The 24,214-nt window shown below is 36.6% G+C and overlaps 4 protein-coding genes across 7 annotated transcripts in view; 1 reads left to right on the top strand and 3 right to left on the bottom strand.

The window, feature by feature from the left end:
- The window catches only part of LOC134853411 (serine/arginine repetitive matrix protein 1-like), a 458,950-nt gene that overhangs the window by 207,772 nt on the left and 226,964 nt on the right, over window positions 1–24,214 (bottom strand). The gene's annotated exons all lie outside the window — the stretch shown is intronic.
- Window positions 1–24,214, bottom strand: part of LOC134853413 (Golgi-associated PDZ and coiled-coil motif-containing protein-like) — a 340,830-nt gene that overhangs the window by 89,652 nt on the left and 226,964 nt on the right. The window lies entirely within an intron of this gene.
- Window positions 1–24,214, top strand: part of LOC134853417 (uracil phosphoribosyltransferase homolog) — a 253,203-nt gene that overhangs the window by 112,333 nt on the left and 116,656 nt on the right. The gene's annotated exons all lie outside the window — the stretch shown is intronic.
- Window positions 15,787–18,060, bottom strand: LOC134853518 (O-acetyltransferase OatA-like). Its single transcript, XM_063869517.1, has 2 exons — window positions 16,794–18,060; window positions 15,787–15,992 (listed from the first exon to the last, which is right to left on the bottom strand). The coding sequence occupies exons 1-2, from the start codon at window positions 17,821–17,823 to the stop codon at window positions 15,787–15,789; spliced, it is 1,236 nt and encodes a 411-aa protein (XP_063725587.1). The 5' UTR covers window positions 17,824–18,060.

Below are 24,214 nucleotides of genomic sequence, written 5' to 3'. Positions count from 1 at the left end.
GGAACTGCTCAGAGTACCTTCTTTTTGGGGTAAGCCATCACCAGAATCTCTATATCCATGGGAGGTATTGGTGGGACAATTTTTCCTTGCCGTTTCACTTAAGGAAAACTGCAATCCGACTATGCTATTATCAGTATTATCATTATTATCACCAGTATTCGACAACCCACCGCGGGAAACCTGAAATTATTCTGTCAACAAAAACTTAAACTGAGACGGTTAACAGAATAGCAAGAACAGAAGCAGCGATTTGGAATACCAACGAAGCAAATGAAGAAAGTCGGTAGACGTGAACCAAAACAATCCCAAATGTCTACTTTTACAAGACAAAAGCTATAATCAAAACTCGACTTTTTTCGCCTTGGGTAACGAAATGAAGGAGAGCTTCTTTCAACAACATGCACACGTAAATCTCAATTCAATCACATTGAGATTTTTTCACAGCGCTGAGAACGTAAAAAAAACACCATCCAAAGGATGCAACTAAATGGTTCATCATACGGCGACAGAGAAGTTCTGGAAAGTTGTTTTTACCTCGAATTGGCAAGACAAGCATCAAAAGGTAATTGGACAGAAGAGATTGAAAAGTATGAGAACGTCACATTTTTAAAGCCAAAATGAGATTTTTAGACATTGAGAAAGGACTGTTTGTGCGGCCCGTTAACACAGTAAACGGTACACTAAATATACCATTTTACAGTAAAAGATATATCTCACAGCCATAATCCTCCAAAAACAGAACCAGTCATCATCAGAAAACTTCACTACTTTCACAAATCATATTAGGGTTAAAGAAGAACTCCTAATGTCAATCCAAGCTTAAAACAACAAACAAAGTAGAATGATTCGGTCAAGAAGGTGGAAGTAATAAATTCAGCCACTGGGAAGACTAAATGTCTCAGGACTACCTTGAAATCGAACGGACCTTTATTCAAGGCAACGATAGGTACTGGAAGCCCGTGTCCTTTTTCAATTAACTGACAGCAAATTTACTAATAGCAAAAGGCCCGAATGCAAAATCATCTTCTTAAGACGAAATCCTTTCACATCAGCAAATGTTGATTGCAATCAAAAACCGATCAATTTGTCTGGTACCTTAGAAACTGACGAATGTTCGAACGGGTGGAGAATCACGGGTAGAAGGTTCTTCAGTTCAGAAAAAACGAGCAGGTGTCTGCATAGTCACAACACAACTAAAACCACCGTCAAACACGATAAACGAAATATCGGAAGTAAAACAAGAATCAGAGGAGACACGCCTCTGGAAAATTTATTTCAGCAAAAAAATCGGCCATGTATTTCAAAGATTGAATCGCTCTAAGAATCATGAAGTATACATATTTTTCAACTCGCCATTAATTCCTGTTCAGGAAAAGGGAGAAGGGTGTCAGTTCACATACAAGCTAAGGTTGGAGCGGAATATAACAATTAATCATAGAGGGACATATCATAAAACTAGACAAGCGCACAAACGATCAATTTGTAGCTCCGGTAGCGATCACCGCAAAACAGATGGCTCGGTAAAGCTAGCGATGGATGAGAAACCCATGTATTCACATGTATACAAACACAAATTTCCGATTCCAAACCGTATAGAACTACTGGACTCAGCAACCCAAATAATTGCTTCCAAATCAGAAGGCAAAATATTGTTCACTTCCCTCGATTTAAAGTATGCATTCAGTCAATAACCTTCAGATGATTCCATTAGCAAACACTGCAACTTCAGCATCGTATGCGGAAAAATAACTGGCACATACAGATTTAAAAACGATTTTTATATTCTAACAGACATGTCAAGGGAACTTCAGAAAGCGATGGTAAACACAACTATAGGCATACAAGGAGTGTTCTCCTTTTAAAATGACATCTGAATAGTTTCGAAAGGATCAGGTTCAAAACACAATGAGATAGTTGAAGAAGTAATGACAAAACTGGACAAGAAAAAACTTGCACTCAAACTAAGCAAATGCGAGTTCTCAAAGACCAATTTAATTTGGCTGGGCTTCGAAACAGTTTTTCGGATGCACACAGAACCTCTACGACCATCATTTAAAGCAAGAAACAAGAAATCGCCGAAATACCGAAGATTTATTACTACGATGCATCCAAACAGCCTAGAATCAAGTGCGACAGAAGCCATAAAGGGCTAGGCGCCGCATTGGAGCAGAAGCTAGAACCAGACATATGGGTTCTTATCGCCTCTAGCTTGATAAATTTTTTAATTCGGCAGAACATAAATTTCAATACGAACGAACAATAATTACTTGGTGTTGTATGGTCATGCGATTTATTCCGTAATAACCTCTTAGAAAACCAGTTGCAAACTCTAGGTGATCTCAAAAAAATAGTCATAGCAATCACTAAAACAGAGGAAACAAGTCATATCAGTCAAGATCAATTAGATGGGCTGACTGAGTGTAACCGTTTGAGTACTCTTTTTCACATATCGCTGGAGCTAAAACAGCAGGAGTGGTAGATCACCTATCAGAAAAGCCGAAGTTCAAATCCCCTGCAACATCTTTTTACTATGAACAATTTGTGCTCAAAACAATCATGGTTTTCGACGAGGCCTGTCGAGCGATTAACATTTCAATTCAGAACCCTTCCGACCAAGAAGAAATCATGTATGTTAGCATCAAATCTCAACCCAACGATGTACATTTTTTAGAATTCATTTACGATTTAATCTGTTCAAGAAATTATCAAAACTTGGTGGATTGACGCAAAAAAGCTACAATTTGTACAGAAAACAATCAAAATTGAGCGAAGTTACCGGCAAAACTAATTTATTTCAGTGAAACTTGCAGTTAAAATATTAGCCAATCAGAGATTTTATAAACAGGAACACACTTCCACGATTTCAGAATTATAGAGTCAGAATTATACTAATCAGAAGAAGTCAGCTCAGCTAAAATATCGTCGTTTTCAGTTAAATACGCCGTACTCAGCTAAAATATCAGCTAAATCTTTGTCTCCGACTGTTACCTAGAAGTAAAATACCACATCAATCAATCCAACAATCAATACATTCAATAAAAAGTTTGCCCATTCAGAGGATTTTTATGAAACAGTTCAATTTGACATTGATCAACCAGAAGGAAAGCCACAAGAAGAATGTTGAGTAAAAGAGAGCCGGTCGAATCACAGAGGACAAAATTGAGAAGGAGAGAGAGGGCACTAAACCAGAACATGACAAACTACGCTAGGACGCTGGCCAAATTCTGGACAACCAGACTAGGCAGAAGGACTAGAGTCAATATGGTGGCAGGATAAAAAAAGAGAACCCATAGTACGTCAAAGATGCCCTTCATTTGACCCATCATTCCCCACTGAGCTACACGACAACCTGGATGCCAAACTTTCGGGAGAATTGACAACGAAGGATAGCCAACTGGGTCAGTTGATGAAGCACAACTGGGTCAGTTGGGTCCTTGCAAAAGACAGAGAGGGACTTCTTAGACAAGGAAGCTTCATAGTCAGATTCTGGGACGACGCTGCGGCAATCAGCGACTGCAGAGTAATAGAAAACCCAGTAGGTATACCAACATGCTTGAGGAAAGCAGTGATGTCCAGGCTCCAGAGGACGCATCCGGGCCAAGAGGCGATGATTGACGCGCCCAATATCTCTGATAGACAAAAATGAATTAAAAATCATCGTTGTGTGCATTTTGTGTAGAGCGTGTTCAGCATTTGGTGAGAAGGTTACAGATTCCCAGTCATTTTATTGTTCAGAACTTGTGACAAATTTTTCCGCACCAAAGGAAGAATTTCAGTTAGTATCTACCGGACCTATTTTTGGTCTAAACGGAAAAAAGCTCTTCATAATAGACACACTCGACAGTTTCCAAAAATGTCCATCTGCTTTTAAAACCAGAAAATCAGGCTGTGAAAAAATTGTCATATTTTTAAAGGGATATATCAGTCAGAATAGCATTCCGCGAAATTTGAGGAAAGATCGGTATTGAGGAATCAAAAACGCCAATTTAGGTAAGTTTTGTGAGTCAAAAGGGCTAAATCAGATATTCTACACAGCTGTAGTCTCGTTGAAATATAAATTCAGACAATAAAACGGAAACAGTGTACGATGCAGGTAGATCCAAACTTTGACAAACTTCAATCAGCAATTAAAACAATTTTGGAAGACATCCGCACAACATGGCGTACTATTCATAAAGATTGCCGTTTCAGCTTCACGGTGGTTGCAAACCTAACACCGAATGGTCAATGTTTAAAGACAAAGTTATCAGTTGAGTGGCGAGGAAAGGAACGACCAGCAGAGACGTATCATCAAATTTCAAGAAGCAGGCAGATGGAACAAAGATTGTCACTGCACTGGAAACTTTGGCAAATGACTGAAAACTTTATGAGAGACACTTGAACCACAAAGAAGGATTGGGGGCACTAAGCAAGTAAACGGAAGGGAACACACTACTTTTAGCGAATTTGAGGAGTGACTTGAAAAAAGGAACCATAAGATTTAGAGTTGAGCAAAAACCGAAGGCCTCGAAATCGAATAAGTTCATTATCCAGAGAAGGTAGTGGTTTACAGAAAAATATTGGATAGGAGGTCAGGAAAAACTCTATTCAAAAATTTTAATTCGTCAAAGTCACTAACAATACTTATATTACGGACGAGGTAAAGGTTATCAGGAAAAGTCACATCCCACATCTCACTTAAGCCCAAGTTCAACTCGTCAAAATTGTCACCTTTTTATGTGGTGGAGGTCAAGCGTCCACCAAGTGTTACGTACTATGATAATATGACCGCTATTATCTATTAAGCATAGCTGGCATTCCAATAGCTGGCATTCCATACATATTCAATTGATTCTTTTTTAAAATCAAATCAAGCCAATTATAAAACTCAAGAAATTTTAAACAAACTGTTTGTGGTTGTTTTGATCATCCTTAAGCCGCGCATAGTTCGTTTGAATTGTACTCACAAAGGCGTCACATCTAATTTCAAATATTTGCTAATCAATTTGGTATGAAATACATTATGCACAAAGTTCTTAGTGTAAAACAAAAAAATGAATGTGATCGTTGCACTCAATTTTTTTTCCACCGATGTGAACTTAAAATTTATGGGAAAAATTAGGTAACATCTGACGACCCAGAATAAGAAAACAGCCCGACTGATCGGAAATTTTGTTACAGAGAACATACATTTTTTACCTATGATTTAATATTTCGCTATATACGGATGTTAAAGGTTCAATAATAGCATAAAACAAGCATTGAGCAGGATATTTTTAATGTGGTGGAAGTCAAGCGTCCACCACCAAGTGTTACGTACTATGATAATATGACCGCTATTATCTATTAAGCATTCTGATCTGTCAATTAAACCAAGAGACACAGGTAAGTCTATGGTGCCAAAACCAATGCTCTCTCGGCTGCTAGTGAAAGATGTAATTGCTCATACATATTCAACTGATTCTCTTATTTATATTCTAATTACATACTATTATAATACAACGTATTATAGTCAAGTTTTAGATTAGATTCAAAGATATCACATAGCTCAGCCACCAATTCCTTCATCCAAAGACAGGACGGAACTGCTCAGAGTACTTTCTTTTTGGGGTAAGCCATCACCAGAATCTCTATATCCATGGGAGGTATTGGTGGGACACTTTTTCCTTGCCGTTTCACTTAAGGAAAACTGCAATCCGACTATGCTATTATCAGTATTATCATTATTATCACCAGTATTCGACAACCCACCGCGGCAAACCTGAAATTATTCTGTCAACAAAAACTTAAACTGAGACGGTTAACAGAATAGCAAGAACAGAAGCAGCGATTTGGAATACCAACGAAGCAAATGAAGAAAGTACTCATTTAAACAGCAGGAGTGGTAGATCACCTATCAAGAAAACCGAAGTTCAAATCCCCTGCAACATCTTTTTACTTTGAACAATTTGTGGTCAAAACAATCATGGTTTTCGACGAGGCCTGTCGAGCAATTAACATTTAAATTCAGAACCCTTCCGACCAAGAAGAAATCATGTATGTAAGCATCAAATCTCAACCCAATGATGTACATTTTTTAGAATTCATTTACGATTTAATCTGTTCAAGAAATTATCAAAACTTGGTAGATTGACGCAAAGAAGCTTTAATTTGTACAGAAACCAATCAAAATTGAGCTAAGTTACCGGCAAACTAATTTGTTTCAGTGAAACTCGCGGTTTAAATATTAGCCAATCAGAGAATTTATAAACAGGAACACACTTCCACGATTTTTATCCTAACCAATTAGATCATTTTATGCAATTTTCTGTATATATCGGAACTCTACGCTGCAAACTCTTAAGCCAACTAGAACAATTTATGCAAAATTTTAAGTCATCGCAAGAAACAGTAAGCAACCACAATCGCTCATTACTAATTTTTACACGAACACCTATTTCGACACGAGAGGGCGTCGAGTCAGAATTATACCAATCAGAAGAAGTCAGCTCAGCTAAAATATCGTCGCTTTCAGTTAAATACGCCGTACTCAGCTAAAATATCAGCTAAATTTTTGTCTCCGACTGTTACCTAGAAGTAAAATACCACATCAATCAATCCAATAATCAATACATTCAATAAAAAATTTGCCCATTCAGAGGATTTTTATGAAACAGTTCAATTTGACATTGATCAACCAGAAGGAAAGCCACAATAAGAATGTTGAGTAAAAGAGAGCCGGTCGAATCACAGAGGACAAAATTGAGAAGGAGAGAGAGGGAACTAAACCACAACATGACAAACTACGCTAGGACGCTGGCCAAATTCTGGACAACCAGACTAGGCAGAAGGACTAGAGTCAATATGGTGGCAGGATAAAAAAAGAGAACCCATAGTACGTCAAAGATGCCCTTCATTTGACCCAGCATTCCCCACTGAGCTACACGACAACCTGGATGCCAAACTTTCGGGAGAATTGACAACGAAGGATAGCCAACTGGGTCAGTTGATGAAGCACAACTGGGTCAGTTGGGTCCTTGCAAAAGACAGAGAGGGACTTCTTAGACAAGGAAGCTTCATAGTCAGATTCTGGGACGACGCTGCGGCAATCAGCGACTGCAGAGTAATAGAAAACACAGTTGGTATACCAACATGCTTGAGGAAAGCAGTGATGTCCAGGCTCCAGAGGACGCATCCGGGCCAAGAGGCGATGATTGACGCGCCCAATATCTCTGATAGACAAAAATGAATTAAAAATCATCGTTGTGTGCATTTTGTGTAGAGCGTGTTCAGCATTTGGTGAGAAGGTTACAGATTCCCAGTCATTTTATTGCTCAGAACTTGTGACAAATTTTTCCGCACCAAAAGAAGAATTTCAGTTAGTATCTACCGGACCTATTTTTGGTCTAAACGGAAAAAAGCTCTTCATAATAGACACACTCGACAGTTTCCAAAAGCGTCCATCTGCTTTTAAAACCAGAAAATCAGGCTGTGAAAAAATTGTCATATTTTTAAAGGGATATATCAGTCAGCATAGCATTCCGCGAAATTTGAGGAAAGATCGGTATTGAGGAATCAAAAACGCCAATTTAGGTAAGTTTTGTGAGTCAAAAGGGCTAAATCAGATATTCTACACAGCTGTAGTCTCGTTGAAATATAAATTCAGACAAAAAAACGGAAACAGTGTACGATGCAGGTAGATCCAAACTTTGACAAACTTCAATCAGCATTTAAAACAATTTTGGAAGACATCCGCACAACATGGCGTACTATTCATAAAGATTGCCGTTTCAGCTTCACGGTGGTTGCAAACCTAACACCGAATGGTCAATGTTTAAAGACAAAGTTATCAGTTGAGTGGCGAGGAAAGGAACGACCAGCAGAGACGTATCATCAAATTTCAAGAAGCAGGCAGATGGAACAAAAACTGTCACTGCACTGGAAACTTTGGCCATCGCGGCAAATGACTGAAAACTTTATGAGAGACACTTGAACCACAAAGAAGGATTGGGGGCACTAAGCAAGTAAACGGAAGGAAACACACTACTTTTAGCGAATTTGAGGAGTGACTTGAAGAAAGGAACCATAAGATTTAGAGTTGAGCAAAAACCGAAGGCCTCGAAATCGAATAAGTTCATTATCCAGAGAAGGTAGTGGTTTACAGAAAAATATTGGACAGGAGGTCAGGAAAAATTCTATTCAAAAATTTTAATTCGTCAAAGTCACTAACAATACTTATATTACGGACGAGGTAAAGGTTATCAGGAAAAGTCACATCCCACATCTCACTTAAGCCCAAGTTCAACTCGTCAAAATTGTCACCTTTTTATGTGGTGGAGGTCAAGCGTCCACCAAGTGTTACGTACTATGATAATATGACCGCTATTATCTATTAAGCATAGCTGGCATTCCAATAGCTGGCATTCCATACATATTCAATTGATTCTTTTTTTAAAATCAAATCAAGCCAATTATAAAACTCAAGAAATTTTAAACAAACTGTTTGTGGTTGTTTTGATCATCCTTAAGCCGCGCATAGTTCATTTGAATTGTACTCACAAAGGCGTCACATCTAATTTCAATTATTTGCTAATCATTTTGGTATGAAATACATTATGCACAAAGTTCTTAGTGTGAAACAAACAAAATGAATGTGAATGTTGCACTCAATTTTTTTTCCACCGATGTGAACTTAAAATTTATTGGAAAAATTAGGTAACATCTGACGACCCAGAATAAGAAAACAGCCCGACTGATCGGAAATTTTGTTACAGAGAACATACATTTTTTACCTATGATTTAATATTTCGCTATATACGGATGTTAAAGGTTCAATAATAGCATAAAACAAGCATTGAGCAGGATATTTTTAATGTGGTGGAAGTCAAGCGTCCACCACCAAGTGTTACGTACTATGATAATATGACCGCTATTATCTATTAAGCATTCTGATCTGTCCATTAAACCAAGAGACACAGGTAAGTATGTGGTGCCAAAACCAATGCTCTCTCGGCTGCTAGTGAAAGATGTAATTGCTCATACATATTCAATTGATTCTCTTATTTATATTCTAATTACATACTATTATAATACAACGTATTATAGTCAAGTTTTAGATTAGATTCAAAGATATCACATGGCTCAGCCACCAATTCCTTTATCCAAAGACAGGACGGAACTGCTCAGAGTACCTTCTTTTTGGGGTAAGCCATCACCAGAATCTCTATATCCATGGGAGGCATTGGTGGGACAATTTTTCCTGCCGTTTTTTTAAGGAAAACTGCAATCCGACTATGCTAATATCAGTATTATCAGTATTATCACCAGTATTTGACAACCCACCGCGGAAAACCTGAAATTATTCTGTCAACAAAAACTTAAACTGAGACGGTTAACAGAATAGCAAGAACAGAAGCAGCGCTTTGGAATACCAACGAAGCAAATGAAGAAAGTCGGTAGACGGGACCCAAAACAATTCCAAACGTCTACTTTGACAAGACAAAAGCTATAATCAAGTCTCGACTTTTTTGCCTTGGGTAACGAAGGGAAGGAGAGCTTCTTTCAACAACATGCACACGTAAATCTCAATTCAATCACATTGAGATTTTTTTACGGCGCTGAGAACGTAAAAAAGTACACCATCCAAAGGATGCAACTAAATGGTTCATCACACGGCGACAGAGAAGTTCTGGAAAGTTGTTTTTACCTCAGATTGGCAAGACAAGCATCAAAAGGTAATTGGACGGAAGAGATTGAAAAGTATGTGAACGTCACTTTTTTAAAGCCAAAATGAGGTTTTTAGACATTGAGAAAGGACTGTTTGTGCGATCCGGTAACACAGTAAACGATACACTAAAAATACCCTTTTACAGTAAAAAATATATCTCACAGCCATAAACCTCCAAAAACAGAACCAGTCATCATCAGAAAACTCGACTACTTTCACAAATCAAATGAGGGTTAAAGAAGAACTCCTCATGTCAATCCAAGCTTAAAACAACAAACATAGTAGAATGACTCGGCCAAGAAGGTGGAAGTAATAAATTCAGCCACTGGGAAGACTAAATGTCTCAGGACTACCTTGAAATCGAAAGGACCTTTATTCAAGGCAACGATAGGTACTGGAAGCCCGTGTCCTTTGTCAATTAACGGACAGCAGATTTACTAATAGCAAAAGGCCCGAATGCAAAATCATCTTCTTAGGCCGAAATCCTTTCACAACAGCAAATGTTGATTGCAATCAAAAACCGATCAATTTGTTTGGTATCTTAGAAACTGACGTGTGTTCGAACGGGTGAAGAATCACGGTAAAAGGTTCCCCATATCAAAAAAAAACGAGCAGGTGTCTGCATAGTCATACCACAACTAAAACCACCGTCAAACACGATAAACGATATATCGGAAGTAAAACAAGAATCAGAAGAGACACGTCTCTGGAAGAATTATTTCAACAAAAAATTCGGCCATGTATTTCAAAGATTGGGTCGCTCTAAGAATCATGAAGTATACATATTGTTCAACTCGCCATTAATTCCTGTTCAGCAAAAGGGAGAAGGGTGTCAATTCACATACAAGCTAAGGTTCGAGCTGAATATAACAATTGATCATAGAGGGACAAATCATAAAACTAGGCAAGCGCACAAGCGATCAATTTGTAGCTCCGGTATCGATCACCGCAAAAAAAGATGGCTCGGTAAAGCTAGCGATGGATGCCAAACCCATGAATTCCCATGTATACAAACACAAATTTCAGATGCCAAACCGTATAGAACTACTGGACTCAGCAGCCCAAATAATTGCTTCCAAACGACGACTGAAGCAGAAATTTCAGAAAATACTTCAAGCGAGTCGGTGACGAGGCAAGAAACGGATTCAACGGCCGCGACAAAGAAGCCACCGGATAAGCGGAAGATTGAGCATCCACAAAACAAGCCAAGAGATCCACAAAACAGGCCAGTATCCACAAAACAGCGTTCAAGCAAAGATGGTTACGAAGAATCACAGTTTTCAAACCCTTCGAATAGGTCATCTAGGAGAAACAAGAAACACACACAGTTTTTTGGTAGTCCTCTCTAGCATTCGGTGAAGATATCAGAGAGAAGTCGGATCTATCAACGATACCAGTTTTGCCGGAAGACCTACCCATTTCTTCAGGATTGACGCCATCTCTACGCAGGAAGCTAAAGAGACAAATGTTCGCTGTATACAAACTAGATCAAGTACCAGGAAAGAAATGAATTAGAACTAGAACTTTTGAAAATTTTGTTTGTTTTTTGTTCTCGGAATTACCTTAGTACCTATGAAATTTTTCGTTGAGGGGAAATGTGAAAGAGGTCAAGTGCGCATCAAGTGTTATGTACTAGGATAACATGACCGCTACTATCAATTATGCTAAGTGAAGACATAGACCTGTCAATTAAATCTAGAGACACGGTTAAGTCTATGGTGCTAAAACCAACACAGTGAGTGAAAGATTTAGTTGAGTGAAAGATATAAATCGCGAAAGCCAGTGAAGGATATAGTTGCTCATACATATTCGAATGATTCTCTTATCTATATATTTTTTACTTACTATTATAATTCAACATTTTCTTAAGTAAAGTTTTAGATAAGATTTAGGGGTTATCGCTGTCAAATGTAAAAATTTTGGGTTGTACTATCCAACTACAGCCGACTGAAATTAAGACTGACTGCGTGTAATTCTGAAAAAAAAACTTCGAGCTCCCATGTCAAAAGACTACAATAAAGGTCCTTTGTACGAATGTCAAATCTGCGGTAAACCAGCTGTCAACGAGCTTTCAACTAGCTTTCTACAACAGCTTTCAACTAGCCCATTTGCAATAGATAGAAGGCAAAGTCATGCTTTCTAGCACTCAAAAGATTAAACCACTAATAATTCGAAGTTCATAATGTCTGGCATGACAAAAATAACCACACTTAAAGCTAATTCGCAACTATGTCTGAAAGACCAATTAAGGAAAAACACTTTTAATTGATTCAAAAATTTGGAAGTTTTGTCTTGCTTAATAAGGTTCAACAGTTTTTTATTTTTCTGAATTCTTAGTGGAAACAACAAGCGTGCCGAAAATGCCGTTGTTTTGGAGCCTTGTGTGGGTTAAGAAATAAGTTTCCTCGAACAATTAAATTTCGGCGTAGACCCCTCATTTTGTCCTTCAGATAAGAGAATAATGCAAGATCATTTTAACCAACCAACCAAATGTCATATATATTTACACATTGGTGTATCATATTTTCCCTTCTCGTGGGCATCAAGAAAGGAGGAGGGTCTTATGCACTAAACGGCCCAAAATTAGAATTTCCACATAGAACGAAAAATGTATGTGGTTGAGTCTGATTGGCTAATTCAACAATGCGTACGGTACGTCAATTAAAACTTCAAGCAGATGAAATTGTTAGCTGTGGTTGGGGGTGGGGGATACATGGGGGATCGGGGTACGTGAGGGAGGCGGGTGGTATATCTTGGGTTGGGGGGATTTTTTTTGTTTTTTTTTTATTTTTTAGTGGAAACAGCAAGCGTGCCGAAAATTCCCTTGTTTTGAGACCTTTCGTGGAATAAGAAACACGTTTCTTCCAACGATTAAATTTCCATTCCCTAAATCCTCCCCTGTATATATATCTATATGTATATATATGTCTGTGTAAGTGTGTGTGTGGGTGTGTGGGTGTTAATTGAACGACTCAAAGTCTAACTCTTTGCATGAGTATCAGCATAAAACCTATAGTTTGTCAAAGCTTCATTTACCAAAAACTATGCGAGACTAATTAATGGACAGTCGGAACATTCGGGGTTTTGCAGTCGGAACATTCAGTATTTGTGAATTATGTACAGGACGGGAAATAAAAAAAACCTCATTACGTGTTCGCCCAACGCGTCATTGATCATTGAAGCTTAAGAAAGTATGCAGGCAACAAATGCCTCATGGAAAGTAAATTGGACGACTCGAAATACATCAGAAATTGTCGCCATGAAATCATCATGAAGTTCATCGAAACAGTAGATTCACAGGTGCGAGGAGGTCTGACAAGGGGCTACCCGCACCGAAGTTTCATGGGTAATAATCGAAAATAATGGATTTTCATTGACTAAAATGTTGTCTATATAATCGATTATCATGGCATATTTAGACCACGTAATCGATTTTTAATCTACTGTAATCGATTATTTTTGAAAAATTTAAATCCATTATAATCCATTATAATCGATTATAATCCATTTTTGTTTTCAAAATAATGGATTATTTTTTGTACATAAAATCGATGAAAGATAATTAAATTTTGTATATAATGACTTGAACAAAATGAATCTGCAAAACTCGAACGAACACGTTCATCCAGGGGCGGCCAATATGTAGTAATTTTCCAAAAAGGGCCCAAAAACAGCATTTTTGACCAGTTCCTCACGTCCCCCCCCCAACGTACCTCTCGTCCCCAACGTAACTCCTCCCAACGTACCCCCTCACGTACCCCTATGAATTTGTTTTCTTCTAATAAATTTGTTTTGAAAATAATCAGTTATAATCGATTATATGGGGATTTTATTGCTTAAAAAATATTATTAATTTAATCCATTTTCAATCGATTATAATCAATTGTTTTTGTAGTTTTAGAGAGACTGACAATGAAAATCCAATATAATCGATTTTTATCTATTCAACTTCAGTGCGGGTATTCTCAAGCGCGAAAAAAACTCGTGAGCGAAGGACCGAAAACAAAATAAGCCGAAAGTTAATTTTCAAAAAGAAACAATTGCCATTCAATTAAAATGAAACAAATGAAGCAATATTTTGCTTCTTTCATTACGAAACCCTTGAAATATAAATTTTGTTCTAATTCGGCGGCAGTCAGTGACAATTTGAAAATTTTGCATATTTCTGCCGTTTTTATATTCGTCCAATATCAATTTTCAGTCCCTGGAAATGTTTACTATCTTTGCAAATTTTAGATTAGTGAAATCTGATTGGCTGATTTTAATTTTCGCGCATTCGGTCCTTCGCGTATGAGGGTTTCCACCTTCTGCTTTGCGTTTATCATTAACTGATATGGTGACCCAATTTAAAAGATACCACTGGATAAGTTTTTAATTTTTTGCAGTCTCAATCTCTCCTTTCTTGATGCCCACGAGAAGTGAAAATATGATACGGCTGTGTGTAAATATATATGACATTTGGTTGGTTTTTTGCCAACCGATATGTATAGCGCTCCAGCCTTTACAAATTTTCGGCAGTTGCTCTCCAGTAGCATATACTACCTGACGCACTCTGCAACGAATAACTAGAACCAACCTGCATCAAACTTTGCCGGGATAGCAACACTCAAAAAATGGCAAACTTCGTAATGATCCTATCATTGACAACAACACTCAACCACGTTGAAAAAGTTTTGCTACATTTACTGCAACAAAGATCAATCAATCACTCTTCTTAAGTCGACGGGTTCAGGAATACCCACCCAACTCCACCCCGACATTTGATATTTCATTTTACAATTGAAAATGAGGCCAGCTGTTATCCCTGTTATGTTTGAACAGTGCTACAATTCGACTAGTTTACCGTGGTTGCAATGCCCGACATGCAATTACTTTTCCCCTTGCATAAACACAACAGTTTGAAGACAACTGATGTCAAGTTACTGAAAATGGACAATTTGAAATCTAGAAAAAAAAATTAAAAATTGAAATATTATTCCAGAAAAGCAGCTATGCAAGAGAAAATTGATGGTTAAATTGTTACCATAACCCGCAATTCTTAGGTTTACAAATGAATTTCGACTTTCTGTTTCTATTTTGACTTTCTGGGTTCAATTTCGACTTTCTGGGTTCGACTTTCTGGATTCAACTATAGGGCCTTCTCGACTGAATTTTCTGTCAAACTCTGACCTTTTTTACGTGAGAATATTCGATTATCAAGTTAGTAGCATGCTGTAAAGCCTAAATAATGAAATCATCATAAGCTTGGCTGATCATCAAAGTTTTGCGATGTGAACTGAGAGTGAAAAAAGGAAAGTAACGTCAGGTTTAACTAGTGTGAGAAATTTCTTTGATTTTACTATGAAATAGGAAATTTTACCTTTCATCAAAGAGGTGTCGGTTTTCTTAAAATTATTTAAACATGTATGTATGTTAATAATTCGACCATGCCGCGACTATTTTTTTGATCGCTGCGACTAACTATTCGACCGCCGCAACTTGTTTTTTGACCAACCATGCCGCGGCTAATTTTGATCATACCGCGACCATATTTGTGACCACTTTTTTGACCACGTCGCGAATAATTTTTCGACCATGTCGCGACTAAATTTGCGACTTATTTTTCGACCACGTCGCGACTAATTTTCGACGGCTGCGACTAATTTTCGACCACGTCGCGACTAATTTTCGACGGCCGCGACTAATTTTTGACCACCGCGACTAATTTTATGACCATCGCGACCCTGATACGGTATTTTCAGAATTTGTCCGCGACTTAAGACCCTGTCCTGACTATGGCCTTTTGGTCGCGGAGTTGAAGGCGAACAATTAGTCGCGGACCTCGACCCGGGTTTTCTGGACACGTATTGTGGCATGTGATTAATTGGCTTTTTGGAGCCCGCTCCCCACTCAAAACTAGTATTTATTGGTGCCATAAAAACACAAGATTGGTCGAAAACGATCCTGTGTTAGTTTGATTGCGAAGCCAATTTGAGGTAAATAGCGTGTAGATTGATCCTACTGAACTTTAAGAAACTTGAGAAACTAAATAATGTCAAATTTCAATGATAAAAAAAACGTCGAAAATCTCATTAATCTGTTTATATAACTTTATATATGAATTAAATAATTGAAACATTTTGGTTCATCAGTTCTTTGACCATATCTTGAAGTTTTTTCTTAGCAAAAGCCGGACTGATGTGGTTCAAATCATCCCAAACTGCAACATTTCCATCCAAAGCGTCAAATGAAAATGATTCTGAAGTGTTTGAAAATAATAATTCACCCAAGTCGATATAATAGAACTTTTCGTATTTCTTCTTGAACCCTTGAAACAGTTTCCTTATGAATTCCACGCCTTTGTCATAGTGAAGTTCAATTTGACATTGTAGTTTTGAGGAGTTTTTGCCTCTGCGCCAATTACGAACTTTCTTGAAACATAAATTGAGGTCATTTTTCACGTGAGGATGTTCGATTAAAAACACTCCAGTAGTATATTGTAAAGCATCAGGAATGAAATCATCATAAGCTTGGCTGATCATCTTTTTCCAATTTAGCAAATCGTTTTCGGCACTTATTGCGCTGTAATTTCTGTACCAAAATTTCACGAGGTGAATTGACCTTGAGAAAAAGAAAGTAACATCAGGTTTAATTAATGTTAGAAATCTCTTTGAGTTTACTCTGAAATCGGAAAATTTGCCATAAATTAAGGGCGTGTCGGTTTTCTTAACAACAGTTAAATACGGCGAGGCGCCTGCCCATATATGGTTATAAGTTGAAGATATGTTGCACTCTTTTTTCATTTCAAAAAACGGTTCTATCCACGCTTTAGTGTATGAGTCTCCGTTCAGAAAAACGCTTCCGAGCTTTCGGAACGTATCGCATTTCATTGAGTTTGTTTGAATATCTGGTAACTTTGCAGAAACATTTGTGATATCACTTTCTGCACTCCTCATTATAAAATATATATGATTTGAGAAAATACAAGCAAGTAATGTCACTTGAAAAATAGAAGATACTATAAAAACCAAAAAAAATTGACATGGACTAAGATTCAATTTGGTTAAAACGTGTTTCGATGGTTTTTCAACCGCATAAAATAAAGTCAAAGCAGCCGAAAATGACAAGCCCAAAATTTGAGCTGCCCTTAAATATTCGTTAACAGAAAAAGTTTCCAGGATCTCCCCAAATTTTGTAATCGGAACATGACATAAATACATGCTGTATGATAACTTGCCAATGTAACACAAGAAACTGTTCTCAAATAATAATAGTCTAATTTTCCCATTATCAGATGATATCTCAAGAATAGCAAAAATCATCACTGATAAGAGGACACTCAATTGACCCATATATAAAGTTTCTGAATTTCTAAAATAAAAAAGTGTAACAGCGAAAAAAGTTACTAACAAACCAGAAATGATATCGGTTAATGTTTTGAAGCTCGCTTTATTTTTGTCGATAAAAGTATCTTTCATTTTACCGATGACGACAAAAATAGAAAGCAAGGAACCTGCAAGCAATTGATATAGGCGTCCGAAAGTTGATAAATAAGACATCATTGCGTTTTGCGACCATAGATAATAATTAAAACTTGTTGCAAACAGCAAAATGATAGAAAATAAGTAGATTAATTGGGTCAAATTTTTCTGGCAAATATGCCATAATAATGAAAGAAGTAATGGAAAAAACAGGTAAAATTGTTCTTCGATTGAAAGTGACCAATAATGCATTACGGGACTTTGGTCTGAAGCGTCGTCGGTAAAATAATCCATTGAAGATTTTAACGCATGCCAGTTTTCGACATAAAATGCCGATGCAAAAAATGAAGACTTATGTTTGTCGACATATTCGGTTAGTTCGATTTGTTTGTAAACAAAAGTTGTAGAAACTAAAACAACACACGAGGCAGGAAAAAGTCGTGAAAAACGTCGGCAATAAAATCTGACCAGGTCAATTTCACCTCTGTCTGATAACTCTTCAAGTAATATTGAAGTTATTAAGAAACCAGATAGTGTGAAGAAAACGTCAACTCCTAAGTACCCGTTTGAAAAAAGCGGTATTTCACAGTGGAATAGAATAACCAATAAACAAGCGATTCCTCGAATTGAATCTAGATGTTTGCGATGACCAAATCTACGCTTATTTTTCTTTTGCATATTTTGATTATGAAGATTCGGATTTTTTGGTCAGGAGAAATAGGAATAAAACTTTCGGCTTGAAAAACTTATTGGTTCAACTTAGTATGTTTACGGATAAACAGCAGTCAAACAAGTATTAATTTGCATCGAAACTCTAACTTTGCTGATTATTAGCAATATCAAAATGGATGAGCCACCAGTCAATATGAAACTAAAAGATATTTCTTCTGATAATGCTTAGAACAAAGCCATAGTTATTTGACGATCTTTCGATAACAGTTTGATCAACAGTGGTTTTAGTGCCTTATCGAAGCAAAGTTCAGTGACAGCTTTGAAGTTAGTATAGTGAAACGCAAAACAGAATAATCCTGGGTACCCGGGTCGAGGTGCTCGACTTATGTTTCGACTTTGAAAGTGGAGCAAGTGGATAATTTTACGAAAAAGTCGGAGCTGTCTAAATTTTGGCTTTTTTTTTATTTTGCCATATTGGCGTTTTTGTTGTCTCTCAGACAAGTTTTTTTGAACCACACAAATTTTTTAATTGGTCTCTTACAAAGTTACAACTTACAGAAAAAGGCGGAAAAATCAAAATTTTGATCATAGATTTATTATCAATGCTTTTCAGAGCATTTCCGCACTCAGTAAAAAGAGAAAATAATCAATTATATTTTAATTAAAATCGTACATTTAGCAAAATTATAATTAATTATAAGCGCCATGTTTTGATGTTTACACGATTAATACTCCATTATAATGAAAACATTTTTAATAACATTCTAATAAATCATAATCAGTTATAACTGATTATAGTTTTTCGGAAAATCTCTTATAATCTCTTATAATCTATTATAATAGGTTATAATTCCTTTTTCTATCAAAATAATATCTCACAAAAAAAATAATTTATAATGGAATATAATTTAGCTATTCTGCAAGAAAACAGTAAAAATCAAATTTCATTTAAGTTTAAGCTAAAGTCACAAAATTACAGTTTCCTTTAGTTCGGTGACCTACTGAAAAGCACACAAAACAGAGCAAAATTAAAACTAAATAATCGGCGTTTGCACAATAATTCAATAAAATTTGTGAAAAAAAAATTAATTTAAGGAGACTGACAAATAAATCTCATATAATCTATTATTACCTTTTTACTGAGTGCGGGTTAAGCTTGCATTAGTTCATTTTCCGCAGTTTAATTAGCGCCATATAAGTTTCTCAATTTGGTTAAATTGGCAATTTTTGAACCACCGTATCTTCTCAACGAATAATGTTTCTGACTTCGGTTGCTCATATAATTTTTTCCAGCGAAATCTGTAAAAAAGTTATATTTTGTTGCAGCTGTGAGCAAAGTAACAAATTTTGTCAGTCTGAATTTGAACTAACAATATCGCCCGTGGCATGAAGGAGTTATCCCGGCTAAATTTTTAGAAAAAACAACAATTTTTTCTAAAAAGTTGGAACAGAGTGCATTACTCATGGGACGAAAACTTAAAACAGAGCCAAAGAAGAATTACAGAATCAGACCTAATTTTCGGGTCGAAACTTTTTTTGCATAATTAAAAAAGAACCCATTGAGCTCAACTTCTACAACAATTGATACCCTAATTATCACGGATGAAAAAGACCCTATGGTGCTCAATTGGGAGCCTAAAGAAAAATGGGCTCATTAACTACCTTCCTTCAGCCCTTTTCCGTTCAAAAACAATTTCGCCGGGGCTCGAACCGACTCAATCAGTACTCAAGACACACGTAATATATCTGTTGTATCAATTCTTAAAGTTATCGTTTGTTTTGGTTTATTCAATCTAAAGAAGGAAACTGAATGAGCCCAGTTGAATAAAAATTGAGCTCATTCAGTTCTGTTTACTAAGAATTGGGCCCATTCAGCTAATTTTTTCTAAAAATTGGGAATTCTGCGCATTTCTGAAGAATTGGGCTCATTCAGCTGCATACTTAGGAACTGGGAACCGAAATTGGGCATAATTTCTTTAAATTTTGGTCCTTTTAGCTCCTTTGGCTAAAAAGTGGGCTCAATCAGTACCCTTATTGAAAAAAAAGACGAAAATGGGGACCAATTTCAACCCGAGTCCTAATGAATTGAAAATCTACCAGGGAATAAAAAAGGCGGACAGCTAATTTGATTGCTAGTTCCAAAATGATATTAGAAAAAATAGTTTGTTACACAGTTAAATAGAATGAAAAGTATGACATGAGGAAAAATTTAAAAAAAAAATTGCAACATGAAAATAACAAGAGCATGGAAGGTTTCACAATTTCAGATCGTTAATGGGAGGAGTAAAATAAAAGAGTCAAGTCCCTTAGTACTTTAAAAGTGAGCTTTACTGAGCAAACATGTATTTTCCAAATGGACCAAGAGGTTTGCAGTAATGCTAATTTGGGTGTATAGACAACTAATGTTGATGGCCTGCAAAAATTTTCGATTGGATCTATGTTTGATGTAATTTATTGATTTCTTCTGTTATTCAAAATATGAATTTTGCAAGACAGTTTGTCATTGACAAAGACTCCTGTAAAAATTATAAAATAATTGTTGCAAAAGGTGTAGTTAAAAAATTTCAAGTCGTCAAAACTGACATCTTGTTGGAAAGTGACTATAGTCTGTTTATGTCTATGGTTGATTTAATTTGAGCGCCATCATAATCTTTGAAATAAGGGCTCTTGAACCAAGTGAAAAGGTAAAATGTCGTGGTACATAAATGTGAGCTTTACGGGCCAATCAGGGTTTTTCAAAGTGAACCACGAAGTTTTGCAGGAAAACTGTTTTGTCATAAATCAAATGCAATGCAGGTTTATTATGAAATCTTTCTTGTTTGATAAAATATATTGACAAAAAACGATCAATTTTTATGTTCGATAATATTATCCACAAAGAACAAAAGACGAATATTATTTTAGATTAGTTGTACAAAAACTTCAAAGAAAATTTTTGATTTTTTTGCCTTCAACACCAGCATGAAAAACGTCAAAATTTCGCTTGAACTGTTGTATGAAATCCTTTTTGGGCAATCTACTGAAGTGTTTTTTAACCATAACTGTGCTTTTATAAAAATACCAACCGATTATTTAAAAAAATACAAAACAAACTACGAATTGAACTCAATCGTAGCATTACGAAAAGAGGTAAGTAAGCTCCCGTTACAGTAAAAGTGTATAGCCCTAGAGCAGAGCGATAAATATTTCATGCTTGTATCATCTAATCAAAATCAGTTTTTGTATAAGAGTGGTTTCAAATTTTTAAATCGTAGTGTAGGGGATGCCTAGTCTAATTTGGGGAGCGGTGGTGAAGTGGTTACGTCTCCGCCTCTCAATCGAAAGGTCGGATGTTCGAGGCCCACCATGAGCCGTGCTCGTTGCTTGAGGGTGAAGCAACATTACCCAGCCCAGAAAAATAACCAAAAAAAAAGTGCATGTAGTTCTTAAACAGGGGCACAACAGCGGTTCGCCGTGATGAGCTGTACAGCTCTTGTGTTGGTCCTTTCCCCCGTGGATAAATGGTCTTAAATTAATACTAATTGAAATTGTCATTTATGAATGAATCATTTGCAAGCTTAGTCTTTTGAGAACCTTCAGGAGTCCATTTGACGAAAAGGTCTCTACACTTTAACTAGAAATATCGTATACTTTTTTGTAATGTTGATTATGGAGACTTTTGGATGTCACTTTGACTAATTCATGTAAATTGAGTTTCAGTTTTAGTTCCAAAGAATGACTTTCGAAAGACCCTTTGTCATCGACATAGATCTTTATGTAAGCTCAAAATTTTGATAGAGTTTATAATTACAAATTTATAATTGTAAGGAACTGATTTCGACAGATACGTATGTTAGGTATGACGAGTAAAAAACTTATTTTATAGTTTACGGACACAGTTACAGTGTTATTTGTATAAAGCAAGAAAATTCGAGCGCCGTAGAGTAGAGGGCCGTACTGGTCCACTTTTAATTTGCTCACAACTTGATTGCCCGGTTGGATCAAAACATCCTGAGTTATTTTGTTGAGTTATTTGACACATTTGACGATGTTTTTCTTTGTCTTCGTTCAATTTAATTAAATGTATTTTCTGTAAAAAAAAATTTGTTTCACAGACAAGGTCTTTACATTCTGTTTTTTAGACCTTTTGACGAGTAAAGTAGCGCTAAGTTTTCTTTCTGATGAAAGCATTTTACAACTAGCAGTCAAAGTTATGTTTTTTTTAGCTCTACTGTTTCGTGAGAATAACTAGCAAAATTTATCAAACGGTTTTGAAACTAGAAAAATTTGATGTATAAAGGCAGGGGCGGATCTAGGATTTTCTCGAGGGGGGGCGGATTTTCAAAAAATTTTCGAAAATTTTGACGACCTTTTTTTTTTTTTTAGGTCGATCAGATTGATTTTCCTAGCTCTCCCAAAGCAGTAATAAGACCCTGTTTTGGCCAAATTTTCTGCGCCGCAGGCAATTTTTTGAAAAAACAGGTCAAAAAAGCCGTTTTTGGGCACTTTTTAGAAAATTTTGACAAAAAAAAACCCGTTTTTTGGCGCGCGCTCCCCCTCAAAACTAGTATATATTGGCGCCGAAGGCGCCTTTAGAAAAATTTTAGGGTCGGTCGGCCAAAATTGGATTTCTTAAAAAGTACCAAAGGGGGGACCCTTTGGGTTGGCAGGGGTTCGAATCCCTGAGGGGGGGGGGGGGCGTCCGCCCCCCCCCCCCTAAATCCGCCCCTGTATAAAGGTTCAACGCTATCAGGATAGGCGTTGTGGGATGTAATGCTTTTGACTTTCTAGTCCTTCAAAGAACGAGCCGAGACTCAGAAGGATACTCCGAAATGGCTGCGGCTGAAGTTAAACATTGTAAAACTGACAAATAGAGAGTGAAGTAATGATTCCATTTTTTCCAGCCGTTAATTTTGGCTTAAAATGCCGCCGGCTTTAGCTTTCGGAATCATGAAAAATTTCAACGCAAGGGCCGCTAGCTTCAATTAATTCTCTGTTGACATTTCCACAATTTGATACTTCGGCTTCGGTCGTTTCGGAGTTAATAACTGCGTTTGAGCATATTCCACAAGGACTAGGAAGTCAACTAAGATTAGTACTTAAAAAAACGTCCTCCTGAAAGCTCCTCCTAGTAAAACGAGAGGAACACAGAGCAGGGATTTTCTGAAACAGAGAATTGCCGTCTTATCACTGGCTGCGAATGCGCCTGCGTACTGAGCACTTTTAAGTATGAAAGCTTTCACGAAGATTTTTTTTAAAGAATCATAGGAATGTAAGCGCCACCAAGTTGAAATATCTCGCAAAACCAAAGGATCATATCAAATCTTTTCAGTTTTTTTTTTCATTTCAGGTTTATTTTGTGCTTGTGTTACTTTTCTCAGTCTGGTTGGCTTAATCTCAAATCTTCTCAATTTTTGCTTTCCTTCACGTTTTTCTCAGCATCTGAATCTGCTACTGAATCGCCGTCACTAAGAATTAGTTTCAAAAAGAAAGATATTTTTTCAAGGAGAGTTTGTTTTAAAATGTCTTCGTGAAAAAAAGTTTATTTTTTTAATGTGTGGTTTTTGGCCTAGTATCTCAATTACATTTTAAAAAATAAGTTTTGCTTCCTTTGAAACTGTTTTTTCTCGACAATTTTAGTTTTGATTTTGATATTGATTTTTTATAGTCTTTTAGTCTTTTAAATGTCTGATTGTTATTTTTTTTTGCAGATTTTCAATTGAATGGTTTCAGCTTAAATTTCAGGGCATAATGAATTTGTATGGAGTTGATTAATGGGCAAAAACTCCAGTAACAAGGTTTTATCCAGTAAACAACTTTTTTTAACGTTTTAACGTCTCATCAACTTGCTTTTTCATCGAATAATCATAACCTTCAGTTGCCTTCCAATTTCAACTAGTGTTACACCGATGCCTTTGTACTCTAAGGCCCGGAGTTTGACGCCAGGCTGGAACACGTTTTTTCAGTATAAAAGCAATTGAAAAACATGTTCAGTAAAAATTTAACTTTTGAATTTCCGTTATTCTACTGAAATTTTGTCCGCATAGTTTCCACATCACATATCTTGTTTGTCCTGTAGGCAAGTTTCAAAGCAACTTCGGTTTCTACTAATAAAATAGTTTATGAGAGATTGAAGTTGCCAAGCAACAACAAATTAATGGATTCCGAACAAAAGAAACGGCTCATTTTCAACGGTGAACCTGAAAATTTTCCTGTGTGGTGGGAACGATTCCCTGACGGCGAGAATGAGCCGGAACTTCAGCCGTTGCAAAGCAAAAGCTTTGTCAATTGCTCAAACACAACTGAAGATGAGGCACGACTTGACATTAGGAAAAGTCTATAGATTCTCTAATAACTACAGACGTGCATTCAAACAAAAATTAATGCATATATGAAAGCACTTCAGTAAAATGCATTT

This window comes from Symsagittifera roscoffensis, chromosome 8 (assembly GCF_963678635.1).
Source record: "Symsagittifera roscoffensis chromosome 8, txSymRosc1.1, whole genome shotgun sequence".
NCBI lineage: Eukaryota > Metazoa > Xenacoelomorpha > Acoela > Convolutidae > Symsagittifera > Symsagittifera roscoffensis.
This window is presented reverse-complemented; position numbering and strand designations above follow the sequence as displayed.